This window comes from Lissotriton helveticus, chromosome 5_1 (assembly GCF_964261635.1).
Source record: "Lissotriton helveticus chromosome 5_1, aLisHel1.1, whole genome shotgun sequence".
Taxonomy (NCBI): domain Eukaryota; kingdom Metazoa; phylum Chordata; class Amphibia; order Caudata; family Salamandridae; genus Lissotriton; species Lissotriton helveticus.
Genome location: NC_136065.1, coordinates 2069893833 through 2069917469, shown reverse-complemented (window position 1 = coordinate 2069917469; position 23637 = coordinate 2069893833). Strand labels below are relative to the sequence as shown.

Genomic DNA, 23637 nt, shown 5'->3' with positions numbered 1-23637 from the left:
TCAGAATAGGTCATACCACACATTTTACCCAACTGTGCATTACATGGGCACTTATTAAAATCACCCCCCCCCCCAAAAAAATAGTCATTTTTTGTTTTCCGTGACAATACCCTCCAAATCATTGTTTATTTCCTGTATGACCGTTATTATGCTCATGGTGATATCGTTATAGAAATTAATTATTGCTAGTCTGGCAACACCTTTCGAGTTACATACCATTAGTTGATAGTGCAGACTACCTGTAGCAAAAGCAATATTAGTCAATTGTATGGAATTAAAAACGCAGGTGCACAGGACCCCCCACTCCCTGCCATGCCTTGACGGAAGAGCCGATGTAAAGTAAGTTCTGTAACCATTTATATGAATAGCCTCTGTGAGCCATGTCTTTTGCCAACAGATGATTTGATAATCTCCTATGAAGTGGAACCATTCTGCTGTTTGTATTTTACTCCGTAGCCCTGCCACATTCCAAAATAGCCATCCAAAATATTCCGTTACCACTTGTGTTAAATTTTGTATTTGGTTGTCAAAGGAGAAAGCTAGTATACTGCTATGGCAAATAGGGGGGGGGGGGGCTACCTTGTATCAGCGGTGTTTCCTCAAGTATTGTCATTGGGATGTTCACATCAATAGGCATTTCAATGACAAGAGTTCTTTCGGGCTAGGAGAGCCTCGTCAAGTCAATCCAGACCATCCAACAAGGACAGGCATTGAAACCTATTGGGCTCATATAATTTGATAAAACTCAGTCTCTGCTCTATGCTAGAATATGGTATTGAGCTATTATTCTTTGGGTATACGGGGCTGTAAAATTAACCTAGAGGGCAAGAGGAGATTCCCTTCCTGGCAGTGTTGGTAGACCCGGCCCCGTTCAGGACTGCCTCCACCAACAGAGGTGATCCAAAGGACAGTACTACACAATCCCCACTCTGGTCTTTGTTTCCCCTCCCTACCCATTTGACTCTCCTTACCATCTTAAAATTGTTAAATAGATGGTTGGTCAGACCCAATCTACCGCCCAACCTATTTAGGGACTTATTTCTTGGTGAAATCCAGTTCTTGTTCTTTAGGGTTAAAGGAAGAACATTAGTCAAAACTACTGACTACTCATAACTGGTTAACTGTGAACCACCTCCTGCTCAACACCTCCAAAACAGAATTCCTTCTAATCTCTCCCCCAAATCACACTCCTATCCCAGACCTCTGGATGAATCACCACTGCCTTCAACTGCTCCCCCTCATTATCGACTTCGCTAAATCCCTCGGAATCACTCTGGACAAGCACTTGAACATGAAGACTCATATTAGCAATGTGTGCAAGGGAGCTAACCACCTGTTGAGGATACTCGGGAATCTCAAACCTTTCCTCCCACAAGCTGACTTCCAACATGTGGCCCAAGCGCTTGTTTTGCCAAGACTAGACTATGGCAGTGCTGCTCTCTTTGGTTCCCCCCCCCAAATACACCTTGCCCCATTAAGGGCCACATTGAATGCGGCAGCCAGACTAGTTACAGGTGCCAAAAGAAATGCGCACATCTCCCCAGTTTTGAAATCCCTAAATTGGCTGCCCTACAAAGCAAGAATACAGCTAAAGATTGCTGGCCTATCGCACAAAGCCCTCCATTTCAAAACCCCTAGTTATCTAGCGCAAAAGCTGAAACTATCCAGAGGGGGTAGACCTTCTAGGAGTGCTAACTCTCTACTCCTGAAATCTCAGATCTTTCGCAAAAAGACCATGCACAGAGCTTTCTCAGGCTCAGCTCCAAAGAACTGGAACTGGAACTCTCTCCCACCGGAAATACGTAGAAGCTCCATGGTTACCTTCAAATAGGAAGTAAAAAGATTGCTTATGAACAAGTTCTTAACCTTAATAGGTTGTTGGATCATCTGCACTAATGCATGGGACTTACACCTTTAAACCCTGCGCTGGATGCTTTTCCATTTCAATATATACCAGTTATTTTCTTAATAGTCTGCTGACTGTGTACTTGCAACTGTTCTTTTCCTACGAGTTCCATTTTGATAGAGGTTTGTCTATATTCCTATTTACACATGTTCTGCAACCGTTACCTTCCTTTCCTCACAATTGTAAAGCGGGCGGATATCTATCGGGATCATGTTCGCGCTATATAAAACATTATAAATAAAACTACCACATATGGAGCTGCAGCAGGTGGGAGGGTCAGATATATGTACTGCTGGCAAGAATTGCTGGGGTGACTACTGATAGGCCAGAGTCATTGCTTGCCCAGTCTGCCCTGGAAATACCCTTTCTGCACCTCCCCCCCCTTCACTCTGATGCCTATATGACTAAGAGGACGCATACCAATACCAGCCACCGCCAACCCCACCACACCCTCCCAAACCCGCCCCACACCCAAACCAGAGACCCGCCCCACACCCAAATCAGCCACCCCAGCACTCAAACCAGCCCCCCCGCACCCAAACCAGCCACCCCCTCCCCCCACACCAAAACCAGCCACTGCCAACCCCACCACACCACACCCAAACCAGCCACCCCCCCACACCCACCCCACACCCAAACCAGCCACCCGCCCCACACCCACCCCACACCCAAACCAGCCACCCGCCCCACACCCAAACCAGCCATCCCAGCACTCAAACCAGCACCCCCCGCACCCAAACCCACCCACACCAAAAACAGCCATCCCCTCCCCCCAACACCCAACCCAGCTGCACCCAAACCCACCTGCACCCAAACCAGCCACCCCATCCCCCAACCCAGCTGCACCCAAACCAGCTAACCCCTCCCCGACACCCAAACCCAGCTGAACCCAAACCAGCCAACCCTCCCCAACACCCAAACTCACCTGCACCCAAACCAGCCACCCCTCCCCGACACCCATCTTCAACCAAACCAGCCACCCCCCAACACCCAAACCCACCTGACACCCAAACCAGCCGCCCCTCCCCACACACCCAGCCACCACACCCAACCCCCCCGCCGACACCTAGCCTCCAAACATCAACCTCCAAGCCGAAAGCAATTTTTAGCCTAGCACCAACACTGCTGATAACACCAGTCCTCGTGCACATCAGTGCTTTAACAAGAGAAGTACTCTAGTATTGCATACCTAAACTCCAACAGGGGTGCAATACTTTTAAGGGGACAGTAAATTCAGAGTTACAGAACCAAGTAAGCACCAGAGGCAAACCTCATCGACTGGTCTCAGTAAATAATGGTGCCCATTAAAAAAAGGGATATAAATTCTTTATTATAAAAAAAGATTTTGGGAAAAGCAAGTAGTTGTTTCAGATTGCATGTTAAGCACCACATATGCAGCAAACATTAGGGAAGGAAGGGTAGCAGAGATCACTGGACAGCAGAGATGGGTACAGATTGCAGCTTCAATGGACAGCTGACCCTGCTCTGATTCAATGTGTGACCGGAGCAGGGTGGGCACTGCGCCCTCTGCCGCCTTCGTCCAGGAGGTCCTAGTTCTGAGAGCACAGTTTAAAGGTCAGGATGGTTTCTTCCTGAAAAGGTCCATTAGAATAACTACAGATATCGGGGGGGGGGGGGATTGGACTGTTAACAGTTGAAACATTTCAGGTCACAAACAAGATAAGTGTAGTTCACGTTCAAGGCATCAGACTGAGTAGCTATCCTCCCAAACCATCCCCGCACTAGTCTCATCTCAAAGTGCCAAGAAGTCATCTTAATCCTTCAGAGGAGCTTTAGCAACACCAGCGGCAGGAGGGCAGCGAGTCCAGCCAGCATGGAGAGTTTGACAGCAGTGCCAGAGTTGCACAGTTCACCGACACAGCAGGAATGGGTGACTGTGTATTCCAGTCCCATAACAGTGTTGGTCTCTGGAGTAAAACACTTGGTGACATCCACGCATCCCTTGGCCTTCATCTTCATGTCACCTGAAGAAAGAGAAAGGGTTAGAATCAGACTGGAGGAGTTCAGATCACAGTGACAGGGAATGGCAAGTTAAGAAGGCAGGAGGTGTGCCCTCTTACACCACCCACTTTGTTTCCACCACTTTAAAGCTCATGGTGACCTCATGCGGCACTTACCAGCACACCCTTCCTACCCAAGCAATAGACTGGACCAAAGCCCCATCAGATGGTTATGTTGGTGGGGGAGGAGGTCTGTTTTTGCCTGCCAGAAGCTGGCATGAACACAACTTTTTGCAGGGCCACTGGAATTATGTGGTAGGGAGGGGCCAATTATGCGCCAATATGGATTAAATTATGCAGCAAGAAAAGCCAAATTTCAGTGTTATGCAGCAAATTGTGCTAGTATTACTTCATTATTTTCTTATTTTATACTTGTAAATGCCATCTGGGCACAAGCAGCACCTCATTGGTACCTGTTAAACACTCCAATATAGAAATAGTCATTAGAAATGTCCAGTCAACCATTGCCAAGGGCTTCTCTGCACTCCAATTCGGGTCGCTGCATTTTTTAGTAATTTTAATCATTTGCAGATTTTAGGGGTTGAGAAAAAGGGTGAAAACAAAAGTGAAATGGAGTTAAGGAAAAGGGATCACCATGATGATTAGTGTTAAAATGCCACCGGCCCACACACCCTTTAATATATGTATTTGTTTTTTAAAGGGTACCTCTTGCTCCCAAGATGTGGGCTGGCATGACCGTCTACCCTCCTGAAACAGAATTTGCAAGTCAAATGCAAAATGGTATGTAACGTTTACAACGAAATTTTTACAATGCACTACCATTACAACGCAGGCATTACCACGCATACCATTACAACGCATTGCGCTGGGGGGCGCTCTGGGATAGGGAATAAGTTTAATTTTCTATCCAACACCTTCCCTAGTGTCCACGGGGACTGGAGTTGGAATAGAAAATTATACTTACCACTATCCAGCACCTCTAAGCGTTATGCGTTGTAATGGTATGCGTGGTAAAAACCGCGTTGTAAAGGTAAAAGTATGCGTTGTAACGTCATACATCCATGCAAAATGACCAACACTTCCAACTACTCAGGAATGTAGGGGGGAATACTCTGGAGGGACTGAGCTGAATGAGTGTGAAAGATACCAGCATCTAATCGAGCCACATCATACAACCACAAGCAAGTCATGTCTCGGCTGTCAGAGCCAACCAGACAATCAGCAGGTTGAGCACCCCACAAGCATGCCACCCACCAAAGACCGCACATGCTCTGGGAGACCAGAGTCGCAGCCACGTGTACTAGAATCCGTAAAGGGAGTTCGCACATTTACACCTCTGTGACTTAACTGGTAGAAACCAAGAGGCGTATTCACAACAGAATGACAGAACGCAGTGTTATGCTACAATTGGTAGCGCCGCGCTAGGGCATTCTTAAAACGCAGGGATGCACAATATGGCGCATCCCCGCATTTCCTCTGGCACTAAATTTAGCTGCCCAGCACCAACACAGGCACCATAGCGCAAGGGTGCCTGCGTTCATGGAAATGGTTTGTGCAAGAAGGGATAACTTCCTGCATGTGAACAGTCACCAATGGCGAGTTGCTCTATCATAGAATCAGCAAAAACAGAGGAAATCCATAATTTCTCCTCATTTCGCTAGTTCACCAGATTTTCCCTAGTCTTATTTTTGGCGTTGCCCTGCATTTACGCCAGCCTTGTAAATATGGGGCAGTGTCAAAGCAATGGGTGTTGCAGTGGAAGCCCCACATGCAAAGTGAAGTGTGAAAAGGGGCATTATTTACAAGGTGGCATTAAGTGGCTTAATGCAGCCTTGTAAATAAGGCAATGGGTTAGCGACATCAGAATGTAAAAACAGTGACATTCTGGTGGCAACATACCCCTTAAAGTCCAACCCACTGACCGTACCTTTAAAAAAAAGGTGCAATTCCAGCCACCAGGGGTGGTAGGCTTCCGTCACCTACCTTTAGTGGCTGTGCGGGTGTCACACGACTGGAGGAGGCCACAGGTGGCAGTGGTGGTGATCAGACATGGATAGTCGCACTGCTTGCACTCCAGCCCCTCACCTGAAGGAGGAAAGGAAAGATTAGAAGCCACAAAGCAGTGAACAGCATTTCAGGTGGACAAGACGATTTGAGCTTTCAAATAAATCTGCTTCACAGAAACTCTCCACCAAGTCACCCAGTCCTTCGCATACCCCTAGCAAGTAGACTAAGCAGTTTGTATAAGGATTGTAGGATCAAATACAGTGCGGCGTAATGGGCCGGAGCTGCCGCCCTTTGGAATTGGGTTCTAAATTAGTCTCTGGGCCACTCAAAATCTTGTGATTCTGGACAAATCACATTCCACACACTAGGTCACATAACTTGTACATGTGTAAAGTCAATCAGGGGTTTAAAGTGCGCTACTCACCCGTGATTGTTTCAAGGTGCGGGGGGGGGGAAGGGGGAAGGGTGTTGCGGCTCCGGGTCAGTCGAAGAGCCAGGCCTTGAGGTCCTTCCTGAACGTGTGCATGGTGTGGGAGCGTCTGGTGTTCACAGGGTGCAAAATCCAGGTTTTCCCTGTGAAGTAAGAGTAAGCTCTCCTGCTGGTTCTTTCTGCCGATGCAGAGAACCTCTGCCAGGGAGAAGTCAGCGGAGCACAGGTTCCTCTTGAGTACTTAGAAGGATAGTCTTTCGTTGAGGTAATTGGGTCCGATGGAGTGATTTGTAGGCGTGGGTGAGGATTTTGAAGGCGACTCTTTGACGGGGAGCCAGTGGAGGCCTCGTAGGTGTTGTCATGTGCTCGTGTCATGGTGTCCCGAGGACGAGTCTGGCTGCAGCGTTCGGGATGGTTTGGAGTCTGTAGGAGAGTTTTGTTGATTCCGGCATAGAGGGCATTGCTGTAGTCCAATCTGCTGGTTATGAGTCTGTGGGTGACAGTCCTTTTGCAGTCGGGCGGGGTGGGGCTAGAGAAATCCATCTGAAGGTCACAGAGGATGCAAAGGCAATTGAAGCTGGTGGAGGAGACTGCGTTGATCTGGCGGTTCATAAAGAGGGAGGAGTCATGTAGGGGTGGGTGGGCAGGCTCCTGAGGGCCAGGGGCCACCAGGTGTTGTCTCAGGCAGTGGTGGAGGGTCCGAGGAGGAGGACCTTGGTTTTCTCTGAGTTGAGCTTAAGGCAGCTGTCCTTCATCAAGGCTGGCACGTTCTGCATTTCTTCCTGGAAAAAGAATCTGGTGTCTTCGGGATTCTTCGTGAGAGGATGAGTTGGGTGTTGTAGGATACGATGTTGAGCCCCTGCTGTCTGACGATGGTGGCGAGGGGGGCCATGTAGATGAAGAGCGTGGGGCGGAGGAATGATCCCTGGGGTACCCACACTTTGCCCTGGGTGCTAATCCTAATCAGGTCCCACTGTTAAAAGCAGGATAAGCCCAGTGTCTCTGGTAAAAGTGCCACAGTGGGTAGGTGCCCATTAAAGTAAATCCCATCTGTCCGAGAACCTTATCCCACGCCTGGAGTATCATTTTGATACACGTTAGCCAGTGCGATCTCCTTATGTCATGGCCTACTGGACCCAAGGTGCCCTATCACCATCTCATTGAAGGTTCATGTAAATGTGTGGACACCCAGTGATTAACTACTACCAGTTGGGCAGCACAATACCACAAATGGAAATTTTGGAGGGCAATCCATCCCCTGTATCCCCTTTGGTACGTTTGGCCAAGGCAATCATCCAGGATTGTAGGTTTGAGGCGTTATCGTAATGCACAATCTACACATTGGAAGAAGCATCTGGAATTATATATGGTGTATACTAGGAAATATACAGGAATTTACTTAAGATGTTCACTTTAAAACAGTCTCACCCATCCCAACAGAATGGTAATGCTTTCCAGAGCTCAGCATCTCTCCTGAATTTTTCCAATACATCATAGGTTCTCCCCAAGAAATGCCTCAGGAGTGGGCAATGTAAATACCTGAATATCAAAATCAGTTTTGAGATTAGAGGTTACCCTGTAGTGACACGGCACGGCTCCATGCCATGAGGCGCTAGGACCGATTTTTTACCAATTATTTAAAAAAATGCTGCATTTATCAAATATCTGTATAACTTGCATTAACCGGTCAATGGAAAGTTCTGGATGCAAGACCTAGCAAGATAGTCAGAGTACAATGATCTTCTCAGCCCAGCCCAAGACTCACCACAGACTCTAGAGAATGGCTCCCCTTGCCCAAGATGCTAGTAGTTCCATTACTAGGGCGAACATGTGAGTGGCCAGCCCCGTCTAGGTCCCTATGTGCAGAGAAGGAGTGGAGTATTCTCCATAGAAGTTTAAACTGGTCAAGGATCAGAGAAGTTTCATTTCAACCAATGCACATATCGTGGTCCAATGTTTCAAATAGGTAGGGCCACTCAAGTTAGTCAAACTTGCAAGACGCGTCCAAAGAGACAAGTAAATCCGGTGTGAGGACGTAGATTGTCCTTGCGAGACATCCAAACAGTCGGAGGTTCAGCTTGGTACTCCTCCAGTGTAAACTAATCGGTGCTTATTTTTCACCTCTCACCTCTAATTTTACCAAAGCAGTGTTTTGCGGAAAGGCAATATGCAAATGTGGGCCACTGTTTGAGATGTCCGGGCCTATTTTTAATCCCAATCCATCCCAACCCTGCTCCAAGTGCGTCCTTCATCTCCTCGCTGTAAAGGGTTGGGTGGAGCGTCTGAAAGATTGAGTTTGGAAGAGCATGACGCACGTTCACAGCAGCAGTACCACTGACTGCCAGCTCAACACCGAGCATCGCCGTACATTGCTACTAGATGGCGCTGAAAGTTTAGACAGTTAATTTAGGGGTTTTGTAAAGCGGCATATCTGTAAGAAAACTTCGGAGCGAAGAGGCAGACCCAAATGCAGATCAAACAACTTTATGTACATATAAAATACTTAAGCAGCTATTTAATGCATGCTTCACGTCATGATTAAGGAGTATATTTGTAGCAAAGATTGTTCCACAGTCAAGCTGGTTCGTTATTCACACGTGATGGAAATTTGGAGTACTCCTCAGCGGGCCGTTTTTTATTTCAGTTCAACATGGTGGATTACCCGTATTATAATGGGAATTAAAATATATATTTTTTTAAAGTGTGCCAATAAGATTGTGGCTGAAAGACCCACAAAAAAATTTACATTAAAAAAAAGTAAGAATTAGAAGCAGGACCGGCCGTCAGCAGTAGTGCATACATACGAACTAAACAATTGGACCGACCAGCACCGATAAAAACAAGCATTTGCAATGCAATAGTGTCGCAGCGCTGGCGCCAATTGCAAATATACACCGACACTGAGGTAAGGATTGTACGTCTTACTTTATTCCCTGCCAGCCTCACACTGGCTTACAGACTAAACCTTTCCTGTGTCCTCACTTCCTCTTCCTGCTGCCTGTCCTGTCTCACACAGGAAGTCAGGCAGGACGACACTACATCTCCCCTGTTTTGCAGAGTCTCACTTCTTATATATCTCTTCGACCAGACGTCGGGGTTTCCTGATCAGACGTTGCGGTCGTTCTCTGTGTCTCGGCAGGGGACTGTGGGGACTGTGGTGATTTGTAGTTTCCACCATTCGCGTGGGGCTATGATGGCTTGGGTCACTGTTGTCACTCTGATTGGAAGAGTCGCTTGAGGGTAGATTTGGCACGGTCTCGTGGCAGCCGCGTCGGTTGCATTTCCTGAAGTGTGAGATGTTTCTTGTCACTTGTTTGTGGTCAGCTTTGGCTGTGACCATGGTTCCTTTCTTCTTGGTGACTTGCATGGGAATGTCGAGGTATCGACTGTCTGCTTTGGATCGCCGATCACTCCGCACTATCACCCAGTCTCCTTCTTGTATGTTGGAGTCTTTGGCATGTCTGCGTTGATCAGCATATGTCTTCATTCTGTGCTTCTTGGTGTGATCAATGTCCACGAGGGTGTTGTAATCAACCGTGACTTTCCGTTGTTGCGGATTTTCATCTAGCATGGGCTGTCTTGTCCTGGGTGTCCTTCCTAGCATTACAGTTGCTGGGCACTGAGCTGTGGTGTTGTGCGGCGTATTCCGATACGCTCTAAGTACTTCATTTAATGTCTGCTGGACGTCTCGGTGAGTCAGTTCTGCCTGCTGGATTGCTCTTTTTAGTGTCCCCATAAATCGCTCCACCATGCCATTTGCCTGTGGCCATAGCGGAGTGATTTTCTGGTGCTTGAAGTTTAGGTGAGTTGCAAAGTTTGTGAATTCATGACCGTTGAAGGGAGGTCCATTGTCTGTTTTTACTCGCAGTGGGATGCCCCAGGCTGCAAATATCTCGTCAAGCACTGGGATCACTGTCGTTGCTCGAGTTGATGATATCAGTTGTGCGAATGGGAAGCGGGAGTATTCATCCATGGCAACAATGATATACTGTCCTGATTGTAGTGGGCCGAAGAAGTCGACCGCAATCTGTTGCCATACTCCATCCGGCAGTTCTGACATTTGTAACGGTGCCGGTGGTTCTTCCTTGCTGACTACTTGGCATGTGACGCAGTCCTTCAGGGTTGTCTCGACCATATAGTCAAGGGTGGGGAACCAGACTCGTTCTCTCAGAGCTTTCTTGGTTGCATTGATGCCTCTGTGTCCTTCATGTGCCAGGTTGATGACCCCTTGGCGTAGTTTGAGAGGAATCACAATTCTCCCCCCTCTTAAAAAGGAGACCATTGTCACTGATGGAGAGTTCTTCATGCACTCGTTGGAATGCGGCTAGGTCTTGTCGGAGTTGAGCTGACTCGGAGGAGGACTGCTTCACGTCCCTCCATGAGTTGGAGCGAATGCGGGTCATCACTGTTTGGACGAGGGGGTCAAGTGCGGACGCCTCCTGGATGGCTTCGACAGGAACAGTGGGAGGACACGCAGCGTCGACAACAAAGTGAAGATATTCGTCAGCCACAGAAAGTGCAGAACGGGCACCCGCCAGCGGGTGTCGTGACATGAAATCAGCTGGGTTTTCAGCTTTCCCAGGTTTGTGGATGATGGAGAAGACGTAGTCTTGGAGGCGCAAACCCCACCGCTCAATACGTGGTGGCATTTTCGCATTGGGGTTACCAAAAATTGTAATGAGCGCCTGATGATCTGTAATGATCGTAAAATGTTTGCCATAAACAAAAAGGTGGAAGTGTTCGCACACCCACACCACAGCTAGGCTTTCCTTCTCCGGCTGGGAGTATGCTTTTTCTGTATCCGTCAGACTGCGGCTTGCGTAAGCGATGATGTGTCGTTGGTCTGAGTCTTCGCGGTATTGGGCCAGAATGGCACCCAGGCCCACTGGACTGGCATCCACTGTGATTTCAGTTTTCTTCTTCGTGTCGAAGTACGCCAAATTGATAGCTGACCCCACGGCATGTTTGATGACGGAGAACGCATGTTGACACGCTTCCATCCATTCGAATGGCTGACCTTGGCGAGTGAGTTCTCGCAGTGGGTAGCTGATTGTGGCGTAGTCGCGGATGTACCTCGCGCAATAGCTTGCCATGCCAAGGAAAGAACGTAGGTCAGTGACATCTCGGGGTTTCTGAGTGTCGGCCAGGGCTGCTACCTTCTCAGGGTCCGGTCTCATGCCCTCCTTCGAGAAGATGTGTCCATAGAATTTTAAGGTGTCTTTATGAAATTCACATTTGCTGGCATTAAGTGTTAGGTTTGCCGTCATCAGTGCATGACAGACCCTGTCCAGGGCTGTGTCGTGTTCTGTTCGGTCCTTCCCAAATACCAGCAGATCGTCACTATAGTTGAAGGCATTTGGGATGCCTTGGATGACTCGCCTGATGGCCTCCTGGAAGATCTCGGCGGCCGAGGATATGCCAAAGTTCAGGCGTTTGTAGCGGAATAGGCCTTGGTGCGTGGTAAAAGTCGTGATATATCTCGACTTGTCGTGGAGCTCCAGCTGGTGATAACCTTTATTAAGGTCGAGCTTGGAGAATACTGTGGCGCCATTTAACTTGGTGATCATGTCACTGATATGCGGCCCAGGATGGCGTTCCCGCTCGATGGCAGTGTTGGGCGCGCGCATGACAACGCACAGCCTGACCTTGTTGTCTTCTCCTCGTTTTGGGACTACTACGACTGGCGATACCCACGGGGTGGGACCCGTCGTGCGTTCTATGATGTCTGTTCGAAGGAGGTCTTGGAGCTCGTCATCAACGGCCTTTTGTAGATGGAATGGCACCTTCCTGTGGTGTTGGGCAACCGGTGTCACATTTTCGTTGATGTGAAGCTTTACTTTGAAGTGGTTGAGCTTCCCGAGTCCTTTGAATAAGTTGGGAAACTTCGCAACGATGTCGGGAGTGTCCTCCGTCATGTAGAGGAGTTCTACGAGTTTGAGTCTTTCTGCTGTGGGGAGACTGAGGAGACAGTCTGCCAGATCTGGTCCCTCCACTACATGGATGTAGGCATCAATTGTCCGGTCCTTGAACGGGAGAGTGGTGCGGAAGCGGCCTAAACAAGGCAGTGGCTTGCGTGACATCCACGTGAACACACGAACAGCAGCCGGTTCCAGTTTGGGCTTGTGTTTCATGTTTTGATGTTCTAAAGCACAGATATAGTTTAAGGATGCTCCAGAGTCCAAAACAAATTTAGCTGGCTGGTCGCCTATCAGGATGTCGAGTTTTGGATATCGCTTCAGTCGATCCGGGTCAGCAACCATGCATATGTACTCATCACGATCCGGGGTTGTTACCATGCATATGTATTCATCACTGTCTTGTGATGTGGGGGTGCGCGATGGTGACTCACTGGATGTGTCTCTGCGTGACCGATAGGAGTCCGTCACATGACGCCTTGAGCGATGGCTACTTCCGGAACGACCTCTTGACTGATGCGAGTATGCTGACTGGACGCTGGAGTTGGACGAGCTGGAGGACCTGCGTCCCTTGTCTTTTATGGCTCGGGCGTGGTGGCGTGACTCATGCCCTTTGGTTGATGATCTGTGACTTGGTGGCTTGGCATGCAATCTCAAAGTGATTGTCTCTTCCACAGCGGTGGCATCGTTGCCCGATGGCTGGGCACTGTCCTGAGTGTGGGTAGTCCTGCCCGCATCTATAACAGGTAGGCGAGGCTTTTGCGGACCTCGTGTGTCGCGAGCTTCGACGTGATGGCTGAGACCTGTGGGATTTGGAAGTGGGCTTGGTAGTCTTGGAGGACCTGTGTGCCTGAATGAGCAAAGCATGGTCTTTGTGATCCGATGATTTCTGTGTCCCCATCCGCTTCGCGTAGTCCTCCGCCTGGTCATTAATTCTTGTCAGTTCCTCAATTTCGTCTAGTGTGTATGGTTTTTTCAGAAGTCTCCGGCGCAAGGTTTCAGATGAGCAGCCGTCGATGATGCGGAGCCTCAGGGCGTCTTCCGTTTTGAAGTTGTCAAAGTCGCAGTATCGTGCGAGTCTACGTATGCGCATGATGAAGTCACTCATACATTCATCTTTCTCCTGCGTGGCAAGGTTGAACGTATGGCGCTCATAATCTACATTGCGTTTGTGGAGAAAGCGTCTGTCAAGTGCAGCTTTGGTTTCATCATAGGTGGCTGTTGCAGCGTTAGGCAGTTCTTTGATGATTTGTGCAATGTCTGGACCGATCAGATTTCTCAAAGCCACAAGTTTTTGCTTGTTATCTTGTACTAGGGATCCGACCATGTAGTCCTCGAAATCTTCACTCCATGTTTTCCACGATGGGCCCATGCTGTTGCCTGGCGTCAGTGGTAAAGGCTGAGGTTGGCGCATGAAGGAGGCTCCCACTGGGTTGTTCGCCATTGCAGGTACAGTGGCTGGAGGAGCAGGGCCTCTTGTGCTGGGAGCTGGGCTTCCTGTACTAGGAGCTGGGCTTCCTGAACTCGCTGTGCTTGATGCACTTGACGCTGTGGTGGCAGTGCCTGAGGAGCTATCAGGGCCCGGATTGGACATCTGCACTTAGCTGGCTCTGAAAAGCTGTAGAGAGCGTTGTCTGGTGCTTATTTGCGGAGTATTAGCAGCATGCAGTGTTTATTTGTCACCATTCAGCTCCTTGAGCCTTCATGTATCTTGGTTGACTTTTTATATTGGCAATGTCCTTATTTAACGAGTGGCGCCTGACTTTAAGATGGCCGCCATGGAGAGAGCGCAGGTTTATTTAAGGGCGGGCGCCTGACTTCAAAATGGCCGCCGCGCGGGACAGTAGGCCTCGTGTCTCTGTCTCTGAGACTTGCAGACAGCGCGTGAGGGAAGCGGCAGGGTTTAGACTCACCCTCGCTCCTCGCGCTGCATTCTGTGCTGGCTCTTCTCTCCTTGCCTGCGTCTGGGGTCGGGCGCTGTCTTCCGGCACTGCACACTCGGCTGCTTCTTCTGGACACGTGGGGGCCGCGCTCTGGCATACGCGCCTACCTCCTACCTCATCACCACCCCCTTTTCTGAATCGTACCTCCTGGTGTAGCAGTCGGGTGCTTGGGGTGTCGTTCGCGCACCCGCGCTCTGGTCCTTTCGCGCCTCTTCCCCGGGCAGTAGCAGCGAGCGTCTCTCGCCGGCAGCAAGCAGGTGTTCTTGGCTTCGGCGGTTTTCTCCGCTGCAGGGTTCGGTGGTTGGCCACGTCGGGTGGCTGGGCAATGCTGCGTGTGGGCTTTACAAGCATCCCACCCTCGTCGCCATTGTCGCAGCGCTGGCGCCCATTGCAAATATACACCGACACTGAGGTAAGGATTGTACGTCTTACTTTATTCCCTGCCAGCCTCACACTGGCTTACAGACTAAACCTTTCCTGTGTCCTCACTTCCTCTTCCTGCTGCCTGTCCTGTCTCACACAGGAAGTCAGGCAGGACGACACTACAAATAGGTCTCGCATTTACCCGAGTTTAAGCTATTGACATTGTAAATGACACTGCCTTTTATTTATCTTTTAAAAACGAAAAAAAAAATAAAAGGCATTGTCGTTTGCAATGTTAATAGCTCAAACTCGCGTAACGAAAACAAAAATAAAAGGCATTGTCATTTGCAATGTCAATAGATAAAACTCGCATAAATGCACGACCTATTGCATTGCAAATGTTTGTTTATTACCTGCATTGCTTCCACTGTTAACTCGGTTTTTAACTGCTTGTCTCTTTAAAACTTTGACATTTCACTTGTCGTAACAGTGTTTTAATGTAGTTGTCTAATCTGCTGTTAACTATTTGTAAGCAATATAATTTGTTGTACTTTCTCCCACTAGAAATGCTTTGTTCCGCTTCACACAGTGGGGGATTAATGCGTCACTTTAAAACTCTCTTATCTGAGGTCTCAGATGTTGGAAACTATAAAATGTATTTAGTCAGTGACTTGTAGATCAGTGGGTTCATCGCCCTGCAGCAGCGATCTGTGTTAGAACTGTCTCATACTGTATCCTGCCCTAGTCATGAAAATAAGACAATTGACTTGACGAATAAACACTAACTATTCAAACAAACACGTACAGACAGTCCATTGCCCCACTGTATTGACACTCGAGTCTAGAGGATTCTCTGCGGCAGGTAGTTAATCCCACCAAGCTACCCTACCCGTGGATGCCTAATCTTTCTTTCACACAGAGAGCAGCGGGAAGTAGGGCCAACGGGAAAACATGAGATTTATTTTAAAACATCAGTACATCCACCATATGGCCAACATTCTACACTCTTGAAAACATTAAATAAATGTGAATACCAATTCACTCGTTGCGCGCACCTCGCTCTTGTGGGGGGTTAAACGTGCACTTTGACACTTTTACATGTTTTCATTTAGCCAGCATTGACAGTCATGTTTTCAGAAAAGACACTCAAACCATCCTTAAGGTTACAGCGCCACCTTCAAAAACATGCGTGAGGCGACGAGCAGGTGTCTCAGAACATGGCACTCCAGATATTGGGTATAATCTGCTGAAACTCAAGGAATGGGAGCAAAAACAAGCCTTTGTGAACGCCACTTTAGCAGGTGAACCCCAAGCCCCCCCACAACCCGTCACACACACACACAATCTGGTAGTGGGTGCGCATATGGAGGGAAGACTCTGGTTGCATCCTTGCAAATTCAGTAACCTCCTGGGACATCCAGAGGCCACCCAATGCCCCAGGGGCTACCGGAAGAGTGAGGGTGGGGTCGGGTAGGGGGGGGGGGGGGGAAGGAGCGACGGACACGGGAGGGGTGAATGAAAGTGGAGGGTGAGAAATTCTGGAAACAGGAAGGATACTGAAGAAAGTAAGCCATAGAGGGAGGGGGAATCTGGGCTGAGGGATGGGGAGGGGTGAGTGATATTGGGTGGGTGAGGGAGAGTGGAAAGTCAGGGGCAGCGATAGCTATTGGAAGCAAGCTGGAAATAGGGGGTTAAACGAGACACATCGGGGAGGGGGAAGACCTGGGAGGCGGGCAGCCCGCGACGACCCGGAAGCCGCCCAATCACAGCGCGGCCCCAACCGGAAGTCCCGCCCCATCGCGGCGAGAGACAGAGAGAGCTGCCCGAGGAGCCACGAAGGCTCCGCATTGAGTCCCGGTCCCGAGATGGGGGACCGGCTGAAGAGCGGGCGGGCGCATGGGGAAGGCGGGGCTCTCATGTGGTGAGAGCCCCGCAAAGCGCTACCGCCGCCCGAGATGCTGATCCGCCGCCGAGCACCGCCAGAACAGGTAAGTGTGTTGAGTGAGAGGAGGGGTGAGTGGGGGTGGGGTGTACACGTGTGTGTGTGTCTGTTTGAGTGTGTTTGTGCGTGCGTCTGTCTGTGTGCGCGTGTGTATGTTTAAGGGGGGGTGCGTGTGTGTATATGCAGTGTGTGTATGGCTTTCTTTGTGCGCATGCGTGAGTGACGACGTGCGCGCTCACGAGGTCGAATCTCGGCCTGCAAATGCGCGTGGCACTTTGCTGTCCTCATTCCCCGAAAAGTAACAACATAAGTTGTCTCGCTAGACGCAAAAGCGAGACCTAAAAACTGAATCAAAGGACGTAGTAGTGTCAAAAGCTAAATATGCACGAAACATTGCAGGGGGTTACATATTTAATTATAAGGGCAGGCATCTCGCTGCCAGGATGTGCATTTTATCATAAGGGCATATCACCACTAAGGGTTACACATTATAAGGGCAGGTGCCTCACTGCTAGGAGCTACACAGTTTATCACACGAAAGGGCTTTAAGTGGGCTGGATCCATTAAAGACCAGCATTGCAACGGGTCCCTATCGGGTCCAAATTTCAGGGCCTTAACTTTGATCGATTTAAACACGTTATAACTTTTGCTATTAAAGTAAACCATGTCAGGGATTTACTACACAGTTTCACTTTTACTTAATCTTGCATTCTCTAAAGTGTGAATTTCCTTCAGGACGTTTATTTTTATGTAGCATATCACTCTTGCGATGTGAAATTCATTGTTGGACGGGATATGACGAAGAGCACTGGAGTGGAGGCTGAATTTTTCACAGTGCTAGTCAGTGGTTCATAAAGTGCCTCAGATTGCATGTGGTCATCCAATCCTTGGCCTCTCTGCAAAGCGCATAGGCCTCACTAATGTTTATTTAGCCTCCAAATTACAAAATGCAGCCATGTCCATAATTATATACAGAAGTCCTCATTCTGTGAACCACCCCCTCGATGTGGAACACCTGGTGGCCAACCGCCCTCTGAAGCCTACCGACCCAACAGACCACACCAAAAACCTCAGCATTGTACTCGACGCATCACTCACCATGAACCGACAGGTCAATGCAGTCACCTCCAGCTGTTTCAACACTCCGCATCCTCTGCAATGGATCCCCTCTGAGTCAAGAAAGGCAGTCACTCACGCACTCATCACCAGCAGACGGGACTTTGGAAACACCCTCTACGCTGGAAACACCCTCTACGCTGGCATCAACTAAGCCCCACCACAGACTACAGACAATCCAGAACACCGCCACCATACTGGTCCTAGACCACCCCAGGCATGAACACCAGCCAACACCCACATAGACTGCACTGGTTCACCATGGATAAAAGGGTCACCTTAAAAGTCCTCACCCATGCCTACACATGTCTTCACAATTACGGCCCAAAATACCTCACTGACAGAATCAACTTCCACATACCCAAAAGAAACCTCTGATCCGCGAACCTCGCGCTGGCGGAAACCCAATTCATCCACAGAGCAGGTCCTTCTCCCATATTGTAGCCAAAACATGGAACGAGCTACCGTCAGTCATCAGGTGTTCCCCCCTCCCTGAACACCCTCAAGACCTGGCTCTTCGGCTAATCAGATCCGCAAGCCCCCCCCCCCCCCCCCCCCCCCCCGAGACCCTCACAGGAGAGTAGTGCGCTTACAATCCCTGAATGATTTAAACACCATTTTAGAGACCCCCCGGATTCCAGCCAAGTGTGCAGAGCAGGGACAGCCGTGTGATTGGTCTGAAGTGTACTAGGTCTATAAGAACTCAGAGCGTCCTGATGCACCTTTTACAGACACATGCAAAAAAAAACAATTGATGGATGGAATGCTGGACAAGCAAACATTCATCCCCAGTCACAAGGATCATTCTTTTGCTCACCACACCACTCCAGTTTGGACCCAGCCATATGCAAATCAGCCTTGACCCTGTTCCTTGTGGAAACAGTTTAGCTCCGAACTGCCAAGCCAGGTCCTCGCTGGACCAGAAACAAGCATCCTGGGACCATTTCAGGGCCCCTCACAGACAACACTATGCACAGCGCACATACAGCGCCACAACGCATCTCTAAAGCTAGAGCACTGTTCACAGATTACAGACAGTGTCGCGATACATCTTAGACATAGCACTGTTGAGGACGCAACTAAACTGCAGCACTAATGCAAATTAGTACTATTATATTATAAAATACTGTTTAATGCTTATGTGGCTCCTCTGGCCAAGGTAGTTGAATCCTGGGGCGTCAGGGTGGTCTCCTACGCTGATGATACTCAGCTTATCTTTTCCTTTCGAGACCATTCTGACTCCCTCTTTTCCAACTTTAGAAACTGCCTTGGTAACATATGCTCCTGGATGTCAGCCAACCACCTTGCCCTTAACACCGACAAAACCGAGGTCCTCTTTTTCAGTAAAAAATCCCCCCCCCCTGCAACCCTTTGGTGGCCTACCATTCTGAATCCCCCACCCTCTCCCGTGAAGGCAGCTCGTAACCTGGGCTTCATTTTTGACAACTCTTTGTCCGGAAATGCCCAAGTTAACAAAGTGGTAGGGGCTTGTTTCTCTAAACTTCGCATGATCAGAAAAATCTTCCCCTTCCTCCCTCTATCCTCACGCAAAACTGTAGTCCAGGCCCTTATCATCACCCATCTAGACTATGCTAATAGTCTATATGCAGGTGCCCCGCACTATCTTATTGATCGCCTGCAAATAGTCCAAAATGCGGCAGCCCGGCTCATCGGTAACATCCCTGCCCGTACTTCAGTCAGAGCCTACCGAGAAGAACTTCATTGGCTTCCCATTTCACGACGCATTGACTTTAAAATTCTGATCCTGACATTTCGGGCTATCCATGGTACTGGCCCACTTTATCTGAAAAAGCGTCTCAAGATCTCTGTTTCAGCCAGACATCTCAGATCCAATAACCTTCGTCTTCTGTTGGTTCCTAGATTCAGGCTTTCTCGGACTGGCGGCAGATCTTTCACCGTCACTGCCGCCAAACTTTGGAATAGCCTCCCCCTTGACCTCAGGTTCTGTGAATCTGAGCCAGCCTTTCGCCGCAAACTCAAGACCTGGCTGTTCACTAGGCGGTAGGACTTGGACTGTCAACTCCTCACCGTTTCCCATTTTCTCTGTGAGATATGATCTTGGTTACTCCTCTTGGGGACAGTTATGTAATCTTAGCGCCGGGACACCTCCTTCGGAGGTAGCTGCGCGCTCTATAAGCTCCATAAATAAATAAATAAATAAATAAATATCACCAGGCCAATAAGCCATTTACTCATTCTGGAGGGGCAATTCCCCCTGCAGTCACTCCTCTTATTCTACTCCCACACTGTCGCACCGCTCACTCACATGGCGCTCCTGCCACCCACACAGCGCAGCGGGTACAAAGAATGTGTACCCTGCATATCACACCACTGAGTGCACGTAAACTACGATTAGCACTATGAAAAAATGAAATGTGTGTCAGAAAGGTCCTATAGAGAGATGAGGCCTATTGTTGGCAAGTGGTGGTGAGGGAATTCACAGAGAAGGAGGCGCCCCAAAAACAGGTGCGCCGTTTGCAACCAGTGCTTGAGCCAGTCCTGGCTGGGAGTGTTAGAACCCCCCCCCCCCCCCCCCCCACACACACCAAGGTTTTGGTCTAGTTGCGACCCTGGCAAACATACACCCGAAATATTGTTAGTGTAGTCCTATTACTACCTTGATCCAGGCCCGACCACAAACAGTCCAATTTATAGGTCTATCCCCCCCCCCCCCCCGAAAATCTTGTCTGTCCGTTTTCGGGGAGGGGGGGGATGAAAATCAGGGTTTGCAGATGGGCCATCTCCAATGTCAGTCACACAGCAGGGACCCTACTCTTAAGCAATATCCTCATAGAGGGAGCCCCCCCCAAGGCAGGTGCACAACCTCTTGGAGTGGATACTCCCTGGGCCCTCGTCTACACCGGTCCCGGAGTTGTGCCTACTTCAGACTTCACCTACACTGCCCCCTCGGCACCTCTCCCTGCCGAGAGAGGCTCACAGACCGCCGTCTAATATGGAAGTTATTTCACAGTTCCCTATGGAATGTGGGGTTGGTCGTTTTAAGGATGGCCCCTCCCTCCGACTTCTGCCGGGCTTTACCACTGCCTGGTCGCCAGGGGGCACCACAGAACCGAATTGTCGATAATGCAGTGTAGCACTTTCTGGGAGCATTTTTTTGCTCTGAGCTAGAAAGGTAATTTGTTAAATTCCACACATCAGATCAGTGCAGCAAAGGCAACATTGAATAGTAAACCTCGAATCCGCCGCGGAATCAGTTATACTGGCGTCGCCAAATGTTTACACACAGTCTATTTATGAAAGGTAATAGAAATTAAACATAATTCCAGCCAACGCGCGTTTAATGCAGATCACTTTGGAAAGGTTCTTCCCAGGAGGTAACGGTAGCGGTCCCAAGATAAACAAAAATACAGAGCGGGAAACAGCTGCAATCTCCTGTCATTTCCAAACCGGGTGAGCCGGGAGGGGGCCTGTCTGACAGGCACATTCGCTGCAGAAATCACATTCATCTGGCGGGAGGCGCTGTGCAGGGAGGGCCTGGCGGGTCAGGGGTGGGGTGATCGAGTTTTATTAGGGTACCCCAGGGAGTTCGAGACACTGCTGTCCCAATCCTTTCATCATCGCAGACAAAGGAATCCGCCGTAGATCGCACATGGCGCTCTCCTTGACCTCAACCTGCGCCGAGGCGCGGCCGCAAGCCTCCTCTGCCCAAATACCCCTCCTTCACCAACAACATCGATTGCTCAAGCGCCTAAATGCGGGTCACAATGAAGCGCTATATCAATGGAGTTAAAAAAAAAAACGTACGTCACACCCTTCAGTGAAAGCATCTCAGATGCGATCACACCCTTCGGGCTCATAGTAAGCCCTCGCCTCGCCGCAGAGTCATTATTTACAGAGCTGCGAGATGAGGTGTGGGTCGCCAGCGCTATACACAAACATAATATTTTTAAATGAAAGACCCAGACTGGAAAGGCTATCCCGCTGACGGCTGTTTTGGGTACCCGAAGCATGAATGTCCAACCCATGACGTCTTCAAGCAGATTCTAGAGCGGATTAGAAGGCAAAGAAGATGGCATACATCACACAAAAAAAATGCAACCCGCTATTTAGTCTTCTTAAAATGCCCATGGTGTCCGGTGCAAGAAATCCGCATGTAACGGGCAGTAATATAAAAGGAAAGATTACTGTAGATACTCTGGAAAAAATAAAAATATAGAGTGCGGCGATTCCCACGACTCCTCAAAAATAAAAATAAAATAAAGAGAGAAGAAGATGTTTCCAGTTCGGAATTTACCTACATCGGCGTCGAGGGCGCATCTTTCTTTACGCATACACCGCCTACAACAAGAGATACATCTACAGAGGCGCTTTATTCAGCCTCGTCCTTACCCAGGGTCAGGCTGCAGAGCAGGAGGAACGCGGCGCTGACGAAAGCCTTCATGCTTCTAGGAGCTGGAACGAGGACCGAATACAAGCGGAGGCAGAAGAAGGACGGGTAACAATGAAGCGGGGTGGGGCAGGACCTGCTTATAAACCGACCCTCAGCTGGAGCCAGCCCGCCCCGATGGGACCCCCCCCCCCTCCTTGCCTGCCTGAGATTGATTCTGTGACGGAGTGTGCTGTTTAACAATTCACCGGTCAAGGGTTCTACGTTTGTTCCTCAGTTTATTTCATGGAGCAGTTTCGCTATTTGTGCTGCTGCGCTCGGTTGCCGATTTTTGTTATACATTATCTGTTGATGTCCACTTTTGTGCATATTTAAACCGTTATCAATGTAATCGTTTTCTTTTTTTTTTACTATATCTGTTTAAACGTGGTTTATTCGCTCGCGATCGCTATGATTTTCATGTTTTACATTTTCGCTAAACCGGAGTTATTTTTTTAATGTTTATTATGTATTCGTTATTAGCGTTTCTCTTATGTATCGAAGCCGGGTTTTTTTTTTATCGCGCTACAGTCAGGGTATTATACAGCTGTGGAACGGGCTACAACCGAAAACATCTGCACATGGGGCATTGGGTGGGTTTGCAATGGGACTAATAGTCCCGGACTATTGAATAGGGGTGGGCACCTATATACATTCATCTCCAAACCCACCCATTCATCCATCATTCCACTTACCCGTCCACCCTTTCACTCATCCACCCACTCATGCATTCTTTCAATCACCCATCCACCCACTCATCCATCCATACATTCGCTCACTCATCCTTCCACCCATTCACTCCCTCCATCTTTCCTTTCACTCCATCCATCCTCCTTTTCACTCATCCATCCATCTGTCTACCCTTTCTCTCAGTCATCCGTCCTTCCACTAATCCATCGACCCATCCATGCACCCTTTCACTCATTCTTTCACTCACTTATTCATCCATCCATCCAACTTTTAACTCATCCAGCCAGCCACCCTTTCAGTCATCCACCACCCGGGCAAATCACTTAAAATTCCTCATGCCTAAAAAAAAAAAAAGAGCGCCTGTTAGCATGTTATTGGTCCTCGTATACAGCTCCCAAAGGCTTCGGTTCGAGTTTACGCTATATAAAACAGCACACAATAGGCACTAGAACCTCACTTCCTGGCTCTGTGCATCATGCATGACTTCCATGTTTTCGGTTTGCCTACGTGCAGGAGAATGGTGAATGTATGAGTCGGAGGAAGGGTGGATGAGTGAAAGCAGGGCTGTGAGTGGGATGAAAACACTGGGGGGGGGGTTCTCAAAGGGGCGTGGCCGATGCAGTTAAGGGCGCTTAAAACATGTAAACTAAAAATCTGTGCAGAGCATAGTGTGCTGCCGGACTGGCATTTTGCTGCGTCTGATTGCATCCAGACATATAATACAAAAAGTAAGATTACCTACAACAAGCTAGGGCTAATGGCTTTGGCATGGGCTGTTAGTTGCATAAGATATGTAAGCAACAACAATGGCTTTGTTGCATATAATATTGAAAATACTTCCATTCTGAAATTATGAGACAGTAAAAGAACGCGAGTCTCTTTGAATGTACCTCAAAGGCAGTACTGCTGGTACTGCTGCACAGCTAAGATTTTTG

General features: G+C 48.9%; 1 protein-coding gene across 1 annotated transcript; it reads right to left on the bottom strand.

The window, feature by feature from the left end:
• Positions 1–3215: 3215 nt before the first annotated feature.
• On the bottom strand, positions 3216–22122 carry LOC144756306 (uncharacterized). The gene is made up of 3 exons (XM_078646003.1): positions 21976–22122; positions 5872–5973; positions 3216–3891 (listed from the first exon to the last, which is right to left on the bottom strand). Exons 1-3 carry the CDS (start codon positions 22025–22027, stop codon positions 3689–3691), a joined length of 357 nt encoding a protein of 118 aa, XP_078502129.1. The 5' UTR covers positions 22028–22122; the 3' UTR covers positions 3216–3688.
• Positions 22123–23637: the final 1515 nt, after the last annotated feature.

Bases quoted from the DNA above. Each gene is read 5' to 3' on its own strand.
- LOC144756306 (XM_078646003.1), bottom strand. From the start codon at position 22,027: ATGAAGGCTTTCGTCAGCGCCGCGTTCCTCCTGCTCTGCAGCCTGACC. The intron at 5,974-21,975 runs GTAAGGACGAGG...TTCCTCCTTCAG, and splicing joins GCTCTGCAGCCTGACCCTGG to GTGAGGGGCTGGAGTGCAAG. The intron at 3,892-5,871 runs GTAGGTGACGGA...CTCTTTCTTCAG, and splicing joins CACCCGCACAGCCACTAAAG to GTGACATGAAGATGAAGGCC.